This window comes from Gopherus flavomarginatus, chromosome 3 (assembly GCF_025201925.1).
Source record: "Gopherus flavomarginatus isolate rGopFla2 chromosome 3, rGopFla2.mat.asm, whole genome shotgun sequence".
Taxonomy (NCBI): domain Eukaryota; kingdom Metazoa; phylum Chordata; order Testudines; family Testudinidae; genus Gopherus; species Gopherus flavomarginatus.
This window is the reverse complement of record NC_066619.1, coordinates 205,218,660-205,230,946: the sequence shown is the minus strand read 5'-3', so window position 1 is coordinate 205,230,946 and position 12,287 is coordinate 205,218,660. Positions and strand designations below refer to the sequence as shown.

The 12,287-nt window shown below is 44.1% G+C and overlaps 1 protein-coding gene across 2 annotated transcripts in view; it reads left to right on the top strand.

Annotated features, from left to right (window-relative positions):
• Nucleotides 1-517: 517 nt before the first annotated feature.
• Nucleotides 518-12,287, top strand: part of PDGFC (platelet derived growth factor C) — a 232,480-nt gene continuing 220,710 nt past the window's right edge. Inside the window, exons 1-2 of one of the 2 annotated variants that reach the window (XM_050946604.1) lie at nt 518-613; nt 1,704-1,918. In XM_050946604.1, coding sequence (XP_050802561.1) covers nt 1,801-1,918 — 118 coding nt within the window. In that variant the 5' untranslated portion in view covers nt 518-613; nt 1,704-1,800. Of the gene's footprint in view, nt 614-1,049; nt 1,919-12,287 lie in introns of those variants that run through there. The other variant, XM_050946603.1, reaches the window with a different exon arrangement.

The following is a 12,287-nucleotide window of genomic DNA, read 5'->3' as shown; positions in this document are numbered from 1 at the left end:
ATGAATAAAGAAAATAAAAAGTGGCCTGAAGTACAAAGAGCCTGATTCTCCTCCATTCAGATCCCCATGGACAACCCTTGCCAGCCCTCTCTGAAGTCAATGGAGCTCTGGGTCTGCCCCCAGGGACCTGTTTACAGCAGTAGGGCCAAAGTCTGTATGTGGAGCTGAACTCCCACTTACTTTGGAGCCAGGCGTTTGACTGGGCTCACTATCAAGGCTGCTGCAAGTTGTGAAGTTTGGCTGGAGAGCCGAACCTGCCAAAGCTGGGCAGTGTTCCGAGCTGGGGATCGAGCCCATCTCTATTTCAAACCCCACAGCCAGGGGTGGCTATTGGGCTGTGTGACTGAGCCACCCCAAACCAGCGACGCTGCAAGGGTCAGAGGCTCCTTGCGCTGTACTGGAGACAAGACGCCCTGACTCAGCCAGAGCGAGTGGCGATGAGCCGTTTCCTGCGATCCGCTGTGACCTGGCAACAAACATCCAGCTGATGAAAGCAGGAGCGGCGGGGGCATGGGGAGAGAGGGCAGAACTCGCCCGAATAGTCCCTCCCGTGTCTTGGCGGCCTTCGCAAGCGCCAGGGGCTCCCTGGAGGCGTGGAGCCCTTGTCTGGCAGGTTAACATTTGTTTTGCTTGCTCTGAAGCCTTCTCCTCTGCCCGGGGCGGGCCGAGGCTGGCGGTGCTCAGCCCCAGCCCGGCAGCGCCGCGCTCTGCTCGCACCTGTTGGCAGTCAAAGGCAGGGAGAGCCAGGCGGCTGCAGCAGCAGCTCCGCTTTGCCCCGCTTCCCCGCGCAGCAAGCTCCCCCCACCCCAGCAGCCCCCGGCTGGGCTGGCCACTCCGCCTCCCTGCGCGCCCCTCCTGGCGACGCGAGGGGTAACCTCCTCCGGGCGGGAGCCCTGGGCCGGGCCGGGCGGCCCCGGGCAGAGGATCCAGACAGCGGGTGCGGGGCAGGAGGAGAAGGGGGATCCGGGGGGCGAGGGAAGGGCCGAAGGGCTCTGGGAGGTGGACCGCAGGGAGTAGGGGCAGGCTCCTGGGGGAGGGGAGCCGGGCCGGCTTGGTGGGGGCTCCGGGCGGCGGCGCTAGTCCCGGCTCTTTCTTTTAACGCGAACTGCTGTCGCGTCAAACTCAAACCAGGTGCCGGGCTCGTGCTGCGTGCAGCCGCTGGCGGGGGAGAGCCGAGCAGCAGCAGCCGCCTGCCCGGGCTGCGTGCGCTGGGACGGGCACTTTGTTCGCTCTCCCACCCCCTCCCCTGAGGCCGGCCGCCGAGGGGCAGGGCAGGGCAGAGCCACGCGCGGGAGGGGGAGCGGACCCTCGGCGGGGCGAGGGACGCTGCCCGGCTGGCAGCGCGGCTGTCGAGCAAAAGGCGAAGAAGGGGCCTTGCTCCCCGCCCCCTCCCCGCTGTTTTGCTTGTGGAGCTGACAGGTGCTGCTCCGAGGCAGCGGCGACTCCTCTCGTCCCCTCCTCCCTTGGCCCCAGTGTGCGCTGGGCGCCTTCGCCAGCCTTCTCCCTCCCAGCCCCGCGCGGATTGCGGAGCCCTTGCGAAGCTGGGTTGGGTCCAGCCTTTGCTTTGATCCTTTAGCGCCCCCCCCCGCCCCCCACCTGAGACACGGAGAAAGGCGCTAGGACAAAGTTTTGGATGGGATTATGTGGAAACTACCCTGCACTTCTGCGCTGCCAAAGCAGGCTCAGGGCTGCTTTCTCCCCAGCGGCGCAGCCGGCGCCTGGTGGTGGTGAAAGAGACTCGGGACTTGCCGGCGAGCCGAACGTGCCTGGTGTGTGTGATAACTTCCCCCGGTCAGCCAAATGCTCCTCTTCGCCCTACTCCTGCTGACATCTGCCCTGGCCAGCCAGAGACATGGAGCCCAAGCGGAGTCCAATCTGAGCGTCAAGCTGCAGTTCTCCAGCGCCAAGGAGCAGAATGGTAAGGCACGGCCGGTGACCCCCTCCGTGCTAGGGAAGGAGAGGTGGGTAGGGAAGGAGGGGTGCATTAACTCTGCAGTTTCGGAGGCCGGGCTGTCACGAACCTGGGACCCTCTCAAGTGAGTGTAACTTCACAATGCACAACACGCCGTGCACTAAAACTCACTGCGGGAGAGGAAAAAAAAATCTTGCATCGCCCGAGTGAGCCTTTAAGATCGAAGCCCAAATGAATGAGACTTGGCAGGTCTGTCTTCGCTGTTTGTTTGTCACGCCAGGAAACTTGTCAGCCTCGTTAACTGAAGCAGGAGAGGTAAAAGGGCACCCATTTACTAGCTGGAAGATAGCAAAGAAAGAAGCTCACAGCCTGTTTGGAGACTTTATTTTGTGGGTGGGGGTTTAAAATGTTTCTTTCCTTCCTTTTTGTTTTTCTAACTACACCTTTGTGCCCTAATCCTTCCTTCTCTGGTGGGGCGTTTTTGTGTCTGTTGGTGAATGAGCACTATTTTGTATGTGTGGAAACCAGCTATTCCTGCATAGGAAATGAGAATTACTTTCAGCTTTCAAGTGTACCTGAAATGTTTAGAAAACTCTCAGATGCAAGTTCCCTTGGGCGGGGATTGCTCAGAGCTGGAGAAAGGCTCCTTTCATACAGCAAGGGCAGCTTCAGGGTGTGTAATTTGCTTAGCCTCTGAACTCCATATGATTTACATTATTCAGATTTTTAAGGGCCTTTTCTCTTGATCTACTATTATGAAGTCATTTTAAAGACTACTTTAAAAACAGAAATATTGTGTGGCACATGAAACCATACTATTTATGCAGAATGTCTACAATTAGGCTATTAAACACCCTGTTTTCCAGTGATGTATGCCAATATATAAGGGGAAAAATCTTAGCAGTTTGCCTGTTAGCTGGACTGTTGTTTTTCCTAGACAAACCAACATAAAGGCGCAAGCAAAATACTCTCAAAGTTTTAGTAGGTTATAAATGAGACATAACAGAAATGCAAATTTAAAGACTTGCTCAGTTCAGCAAAAACTGTCAGCTTTGAACTTGGAACTCCCTTGATGTAAGTATTATATACTGCATCTCTTAATACAAAACAAATGAAGAACTAAGTGGCCTGTTCCAGACATTATGTGAATTAATAGAATGTGTAGTGTTATCAATTTTATCAGAAGAAGAGATTAATATTGCTGCTGTTTGCTAATGTGATGACATATGGCACCTGCAGACTGCCAGGGCTACTGATCAAAGAGCAGCACAGGGATCAGTCTCTAATCAGAGCAACTGCAAAGGGCTAGGGGAAAGTGATCAAAAGAGTCAGAAACCCAGCTATACCCTGACAGGAAAATTAATCAAACTAACCTTTGTCCTCAGTACAGGAAAATATCTGTGTTGTGTGAGAATAGAAATACCTCCCATCCTCCCAATTCATCAGACTGATGGAGGTTTTAGGGAGCCAGATAGAGACAAAGTGGAGTCAGGGCAAATGTAATGAAAATACGCTTTACTCTCTTATTTATGTGGTGTATACAAGGAGCATATTGAAGTGTATGAATTACCATTGTTTTCTCAAAGCAGACAGAGTTCAGGGGAGAGACATAACAGGTTGTCAGTCTTCCACAAGAGATTTGTTATGTGACAGTGCAACAGGGTCTAAAATAGGCACTAAGGCCTTATTGCCTAGTTGACCAATAAGAAAGTCTGAAAAGTGAAACTGCTACACAGGAGAGAGGTAGAATTGCTATAAAATAAATATTTATGGATAATATAAATAGTTATATCTGACAGCACAACTTAGACACTGTTCATACACTGGTAATGCAGCTGCCTGAGGTCAAGCTTCAGGTAGCTAATGATCCAGTTCGTCACTTCGTAAGGTACAGTAACTACATCAGAGTCTTGTAACAAATACAAACCCAGAAGAAACAGAAAAGAGTTCCAAAAATGTTACTCTTAATATATTAAATATAGTTCATATAATATAGCCATCTGAATTGTTGTTTACCTGTGCTTTCATTTCTAGCTCTTAACTCTTGCACTTAGTCTAATGTAAAAGTTTAGCCAAAACTAAAACCAATACTTAATTGTTTTGACGTCCTTTAATTATTTGGGGGATCAGTAATGTTGGTTAAACCAGTTTTGACTTGATTTAATTAGTGATTTTTTTAAACTCTACAACAACCTAAAGATTGTATAGCTTTTAGCTAGAGGCAGGTTAAAACTCCCTGTAGTTGGTTAGGAGATGTTGCTGTTCACATGGCAAAGCTTTATATACAGTGTTTTGGTTCAAAGAAAAAGGGGGCAGGGGTGGTGATGGCTGGGAGGGAGAAACACTTTTCTTCCTCAGCTTAAAAATAAAAAGTTCTGTCTCCCAGTTGCTAAATTGATATCTAGCCAAGCAGTTGTACTACAGAACAAATTAAAATGGTAATGACTGCATGCTAGAGTATCTATTATTGGTTCAAACTGCTTTGGGAGTTAGTTAATAACTTTATTGCTTGAATAAAGTTAAGCATGTGTATAAGTATTTGCAGGATCAGGGCCTTAGTGTCAAGAATCTAGACCATTAACTTGAAGATGTAACTGTACAGTGTGACTCAATGTGTTTTGTGTTTTTTTGGCCGGGGGATGGGGGAAATGTATGGAGTTCTCTTGTTATAGTGCATATTAGGAATTACATTTTAGATACTGATTACCCAGGCTGAACTGTTGTACACAAATAAAAGGTAGAAATTATTGTGAGAAATAAGTATTTTACCACCATCAGCCAGGAATTCAACATGTTAGGTGCTGTGGGGCCAATATAGTTCTACATGAAACCACTTAAAACTACATACTTGCTTTTATCAGCCCTTTGGTATAATCAGTTCAAGTTTCTTGAAGGTTTATTTGTAAATTCTGCTTGGCATTAAGGAGTCTTAAATTATTTAATTCTGGAATATCTTTACTCAGTTGAATTACAAAACTAAAGATTAATAAGTGGTTGCATTTGGAGGTTCAAAGGTGAGTGATCATTTGGTAGGCCTGAGATTGGAGTATGTGATATACTTGGTGGAGGCTGCTATTTATATGGATGAATTGTTTCCACATTTCTGTGTAATTTTGACCAAGAGGGTTCTGCTTGAATGGGTTGGCAAGTTTACAAAGCTTTGTAAGTTTGTATTATAGCTCTCTAAAATACATCCATTGCCATCTTTGTACCCATACCAAAACAGGGACGAAGAAAAAAAAATTCTGGGATTCAATTACTCTTGAGACGTTCCCAATCTCCCTTGCATAAGATTTGATTCAGGGATGATTTGCATTTTTCTTCCTTCTATTACATCTCACCATCTCTCTTTTCCTGTTACTCCTTTCATCCTGCCAATTCCGAACCAATCCTTTGGTCTTTCATTCCCCCATTCATGGCTCTATAGTTTCAACATTTGATAAGTTGGATGGGTGAATTTCACCACTGGCAGAAGTGAGGGCAACTCATTTACCACAAAGGAGATTTGTCTATTGATCTATCAGCAAATTTGGCCACAATATAGAAGTGACAGGAGAATGTAGGTCCCTTAGCCATATTCTTGGCTGTTGTGGGGCAAGATAAGTTTTGTAAAGCAATTCCATAAAACTATAGAAATCGGGGCATAGGTACAAGAATATTACATAATACTTGTATAAGATGACAGGAAAACCTATTATCAGATGCCATGTATAACAAAATAGTTTATCTGTAATCTGCATTTAAAAAATGATACACTACTGTAGAACTTCAGGAGACCAAAGGCTTGAGATCAATCAAAATCAACTGGTTAGAAATATTAATTCACATGGAATCAAGTTTTGAGCATGAATAGCAACAATCACAGAAAGCACACGAGTGTATGTGCTGGTTTTCTACAAATGACTGTCTCATCAAGGCACCTCTGCTTATGATTTAGTGTTCTAGTTCCTGCAACAATTTGTTAAAAGATGATAAGTGTAGTCTATAAAAAAATTCTGAAGTGGAGAGTGACACCACTCTTAGTAGAGATGCCTGAATTATTTACAACAAATCTGAAGTCCACTGGAGGATGATACACTCAAACCTCCAGCCTGTGGCCTGCAAAAAGCTCCATGAACGTGGTTGGAGTTTTAATGTACAGCTGAAGAGCCAGTGTTCATTCAATCTCGTACCCATGGTTGGCCTCTCACAAGAAGCCATGGGGTTACCCACTTCTTACATTACATATCTTCAAAGAGAGATTGAGGCTCTGTAGGGGAAGGTAACTGATTATAGTATGGTCAGGGGCTGATGCTGGATTTTTCTTGAAGGATTGAGTTCACTTAACTCAAAACTCTAAGCAGTCCTATAGAAGCCTGTGCATTATATATATCCCCAATCCAAATCTTACAAGACTCAGAAAGTAATGATTTCAGGGATAAACTTAATTTAAATTGAATATTTAGATAAGAAAACTACTGAGAATAAAGCAATGCATTTCAAAACAGTCAGATCTAAATGTTCTGCTACCAGCTATAACTGGTCTGATAACTACCAAGAAAATCTGCTGACTAATGCTGGGTGGTGCAGTTTTGTGCAGTCTTCTTCATTGGCAAAGAGATGTCACATGTTCAGAATTGTATTTATCTAAAAGGAAAATTAGATCTGAAAAACTTCTATAGTTTAATCTGTTTGTTCAAAATGTGGTTTGGTGTGAAACTTTAAAACCCTTTAATGGAAAGAGTTAAGAGTTGTACAACACCCTTTTTAAAGTTTTAAACAAGGGATTGTGGCAAATTGGAAAAGTTTTAACAAATCTTCAAATGCGTAATGAGTGTAGTAAATAACTATGCAAGAACATTTTAAAACTCATCATTTGCTTTGTAGTTTACTGCTAACATTAATACCACTATTTACAGTACTACTTGTAACCTCTCTTTATTTCAGCTACTCGTCTCTGTTATGTAAAGTTTGGTTTAGTAGTGTGGAAAGTTCCCTACATGTTCCCATTTCTGTGCACTCCTGCCTTTTTTCTACATTTGTTATGTATCTAAAATTGAATGAAGTTTGCTTAAAATCTGATTTCTTGCAGTTATTGTTTTCTAATAGATTTACAGACCTTGAATCACAAATTAGTGTTTAAACTGTGTTGGGTTTTGTGTTTTTTTTGCACTTCATACAGTACTTTCATATCAGAGAGAGAAACAGAATGTATACCTTGAGTCCATGAGAGCCATTCTAGTGAACGTTTCATGTTGAACTCTGTAGATAAAGTCATTTACATGGTTAGGATTTAATCCTAACTTTTTGGTTCTAATTATTATTCCAGCTGACATGTAGTAGCAGAGTTGTGCTTTCCTGCCTGCAGCAGTGATATTGCATTATAGCAGTGTTTTTCATGTAGTCATTAGACCTGTCTGGCAATTCATAACTGTTGCAGTCTGCTTTCCTTTTCACAAGGTTAGCTTATTTGAGTGGAATTTAGGCTGTTACTCCACCTCTTTATGGTTTTTTGTATGTAAAAAAGAGCTATTTTCACCTCAGTCGCAAAATGGATGTCATGCAAAGTGAACCTCATGGTGAGTGAGCTCTCTGGAGGATGTCCCAGTAGACAAATAACTTTCAGCAGAGTACATAGCTTTGTAAAGCAATTGTACTACAGAACAATAACAGAAGTAGCATTCCCATATGTGAACGTTTAATAAGCACTTAAATAAATGTATATGTACCTGATTGCTTTGGAGCCAATAAATTAATTGCACACTGTGGCTTACTCAGACCTGTTATTCCTTGTTTGGAAGACTTGTACAGCTTTTATTTGAATTTGAAATACTTGGGAACACCACATAGATGAAACCTCATAATGTTTTATCAGCACAAAGCTGCAGTATAATTTTCACATTCTTGAGAGACTTATGGGATACTATTTTAAGTTTTCAGGGTCCAGAAGATTTATGCATTCTTCTTGATCCACATTTGTATCAGCTGCAGTATGCACCTGCCTTTTGATCCCTTTGCAGAGACAGCATATTGCCAATATTACACTGGGTTTATATACAGTTAACATGTTGTGGGAGCATGTGATTATCTGGTTTTAAGTCCTGTTGTATTAATGGGTCCTCTGATGTAATAACAAATAACAGATAAATAATGTTATAAAAACAGCTAATCTCTGTAAGTTGGTGGGATGGTTGAGTAGAAACAAAACATAACAAGTATTCTGGAGAAAATCTTTATGAACAGAAAGCAAGCTAGGTAATATAAGCAAAAGGAAATATCAGTTAAAAACTTCCTCACGCTCTAGATCAACCCAGTCCTTAGAAACAGGTTAGTGAGTGCTGTCGAGGGGTATGTCTGCACTAAAGGATTATTCCGATTTTACATAAACCGGTTTTGTAAAACAGATTGTATAAAGTCGAGTGCACGCGGCCACACAAAGCACAATAATTCGGTGGTGTGCGTCCATGTACCGAGGCTAGCGTCGATTTCTGGAGCGTTGCACTGTGAGTAGCTATCCTGTAGCTATCCCATAGTTCCCGCAGTCTCCCCTACTCATTGGAATTCTGGGTTGAGATCCCAATGCATGATGGTGCAAAAACAGTGTTGCAGGTAATTCTAGGTAAATGTCGTCACTCATTCCTTCCTCCGTGAAAGCAATGGCAGACAATCATTTCGCGCCCTTTTCCTCTGGATTGCCCTGGCAGACGCTGTAGCATGGCAACCATGGAGCCCGTTTTGCCTTTTGTCACTGTCACTGTATGTGCACTGGATGCCGCTGACAGAGGCGGTACTGCAGCGCTACACAGCAGCATTCATTTGCCTTTGCAAGGTAGCAGAGATGGTTACCAGTCGTTCTGTACCGTCTGCCATGCCATTGTAAATTGGCAATGAGACGACGGTTATGAGTCATTCTGTACCGTCTGCTGCTGTCATGGGTGCTCCTGGCTGACCTTCGCTGAGGTCGGCCAAGGGCGCAAAGACAAAAATGGGAATGACCCCCTGGGTCGTTCCCTCCTTTATGTTGTATCTAAAAATAGTCAGTCCTGCCTAGAATATGGGGCAAGTGTACTAGAGAACCAGTGTACCAGAGAGCACAGCTGCTCCATGTCAGATCCCACAGAAATGATGAGCTGCATGCCATTCATGGGGGGTGCCGCTGCAACAATCCCACCCGTTGCTTCCCTCCTCTCCCAACCATTATGGGCTGCCGTTGCAGGGTCCCCCCATGTGTGTGATGAAGTAATAAAGAATGCAGGAATAAGAAACACTGACTTTTTAGTGAGATAAAATGAGGGGGAGGCAGCCTCCAGCTGCTATGATAGTCCAGACAGGGCATTAAACGGTGGGGGGGAGAGGAGCCCAGCATCCCGCTGCTATGATAGTCCAGGCAGTACAGAATCTTTTCTTTAGACGTGAAAGGAGGGGAGCTGATGGAGTTCAGCCCCCAGTTGCTATGATGAGGACGGTTACCAGCCATTCTGTACCATCTGCCGGGAATAACCGGGAGTCATTCCTATTTTTACCCAGGCGCCCCCGGTCGAGCTCACCTGAGGCCAGCCAGGAGCACTCACGGGATAATGATGAGGACGGCTACCAGTCCTACTGCACTGTACCGTCTGCCACCGGGGAAGGGAGAGAAGAGGATGCTGCTGTTCAGTGCCACAGCACCGCGTCTACCAGCAGCATGCAGTAGACATACGGTGACATTGGAAAAAGTCAAGAAACGATTTTTTTCCCTTTTCTTTCATGGTGAGGGGGAGTAAATTGACGAGATATACCCTGAACCACCCCGGACAATGAGTTTGATCCTACAGGCATTGGGAGCTCAGCCAAGAATGCAAATATTTTTTCGAGACTGCAGGGACTGTGGGATAGCTGGAGTCCTCAGTCCCCCCTCCCTTCCTCCATGACCGTCCATTTGATTCTTTGGCTTTCCGTTACACTTGTCATACAGCACTGTGCTGTGGATTCTGTATCATAGCCTGGAAATTTTTTTCAAATGCTTTGGCATTTCATCTTCTGTAACAGAGCTCTGATAGAACAGATTTGTCTCCCCATACAGTGATTAGATCCAGTATCTCCCGTGCGGTGCATGCTGGAGCTCTTTTTGGATTTGGGACTGCAGCACCACCCGTGCTGATCAGAGCTCCACGCTGGGCAAACAGGAAATGAAATTCAAAAGTTCGCAGGGCTTTTCGTGTCTACCTGGCCAGTGCATCCGAGTTCAGATTGCTTTCCAGAGCAGTCACAGTGGTGCACTGTGGGATACTGCCCGGAGGCCAATACCGTCGATTTGCGGCCACACTAACCCTGATCCGATATGGTAATACCGATTTCAGCGCTACTCCTCTCATCGAGGAGGAGTGCAGAAACCGGTTTAAAGAGCCCTTTATAGAGATATAAAGGGCCTCGTTGTGTGGACGGATGCAGCATTAAATCGGTTTAACGCTGCTAAAATCGGTATAAACGCGTATTGTAGACCAGGCCTTGCTCAGAGTTTCTCCTCCTGGGCTGGCAGCTTAATTCTCCACTCTATTGCAAATATGTCAAATGAATGCTAAGTGGTGTAAAATATTGCATTCTGATTTGGCATTTTACATTCCCATTGAACAGGTGTATACAACTGTGCAAGTCAGTGGAGTATCGGGCCTTCAGTCTGAGGGCTTGTCTTCAGTGCAGAGTTTACTCAATTGTTGTCCAGTGGGTTTTTTAACTCAAGTTGGCCCGCGGAGGGGTATAAGTTACACTTGAGATAGCAGAAACTCATTAGCTGCTAATTCAATCCATCTGTGCAGCTTGAGTGTTATTTGCCAGTGTGGCTGCTCTTACTTGAACTAGGCTAACTGCAGAGGAGTTAACTCTGCAGTGAAGACATAGTCTCTTAGTTCATCCGTTTTATAGTTTTTCCACTTATGTGGGTATTCATGGGAGGGTAAAAGAATTTGAGTAAACCTCTCATTTACTGAGAACCATGTAGTGTCCCTGCACCTTGTCACATTTCAACTCTGATAGAAATAAGGCAGTGTTCAAAAGTTATTTTGCATACAGTCAGATTCTTTCTTTGTAGTTATGGTGGAAGAGATGCAAAGGAAGAATCCTTAAACATTTTTTCTATGGAAATTTGGCTCTTAATTAATTTTTGTGAATGAAGTGTAAACATTTACTGAAAATGTGATTAAAAGGAAGAAGAGATTTTTCAAGTCTTCTCCTGTTTCCTGTGCAAAAACCCCCATATACTTCCACCCTTGAAATTCTTCCTGGATTTTTATTAATATGTATTTGTGGACCTATCACCAGAGTAGAAGTAGAGAGGGCAATCGGTTAAAAAGTGGAAAGGCACCAGATCTGGATAACATTCCAATGGAGGTTTTTAAGGTGGACTCAAAGAATACAGTAGACAGTTTGACAGACCTTACAAAACGTGTGGGAAGAAGAAAAAAACCCAAAATAAATGAGTGGGAAAAGGATCATATAGTGAAGCTGTCAAAGAAAGAAGACTTCAGCCAGTGTAAAACATGAGGGGCATTCAATTGCTGTCTCTCCCAAGTAAGATAGGTACATAGATTTTTTCAGACAGAATAAAGAAAGCAATAGAATAAAGGTTATGATGAGAACAGGCAGGGGTCAGACAGGTGAAATCATGTCTAGATTGAGTAGTAATGATAATCCTGTCATTTTATATGAATTTTATAGATTTCCAAAAAAGTCTTTGATTATAATGGAAAGGACAGTTTTATGGAAGTTGCTACATCACTATAGAATCCCTCAGAAATTTGTGAACAGCATTCAGAGCTTCCATGACAATATGAAATGAGAAGTTATACATAATAACGAGCTGTCTAAACCATTCGAGTTTACTACAGGGGTCAGACAAAGATGTCTGATGTCACCCATGATCTTATTGGGTGTGGATTGGGTAACGAGAGAGACCATAGAATAGCCATGAGGCATACAATGGACTTTCACAGGGAAGTTAGAGGACCTTGACTTTGCAGATGACATCAACTTGCTATCTCACACCCACAGAGACATATCTCCAGGCCTACATACAATTAAAGAAAACTAAAAGCATGAGAATCCACACACAACAAAAAATACTTATACCACTTTCTGGGACTGATATAGAAGATATATATTTTATATATCTTGTCAGCATTGTAAACGAAGACATTAAAGCCAGAATAGCAAAGGCTAAATGGGCTTTTGTTACCTGAAAGCCGATCTGGAGAAACAGAAATCTTGCTCTCCAAGATAAACTTGAAATATTTAACACCATTGTAAAATTGGTCTTCCTGTCTGGTGACTTGGAGACTTAAGAAGTTATTATCTAAGCTCCAGGTTTTCATAAACAGCTGTCTTAGATAAATCCTCAATATCAGATGGCCAGAAAAAAATC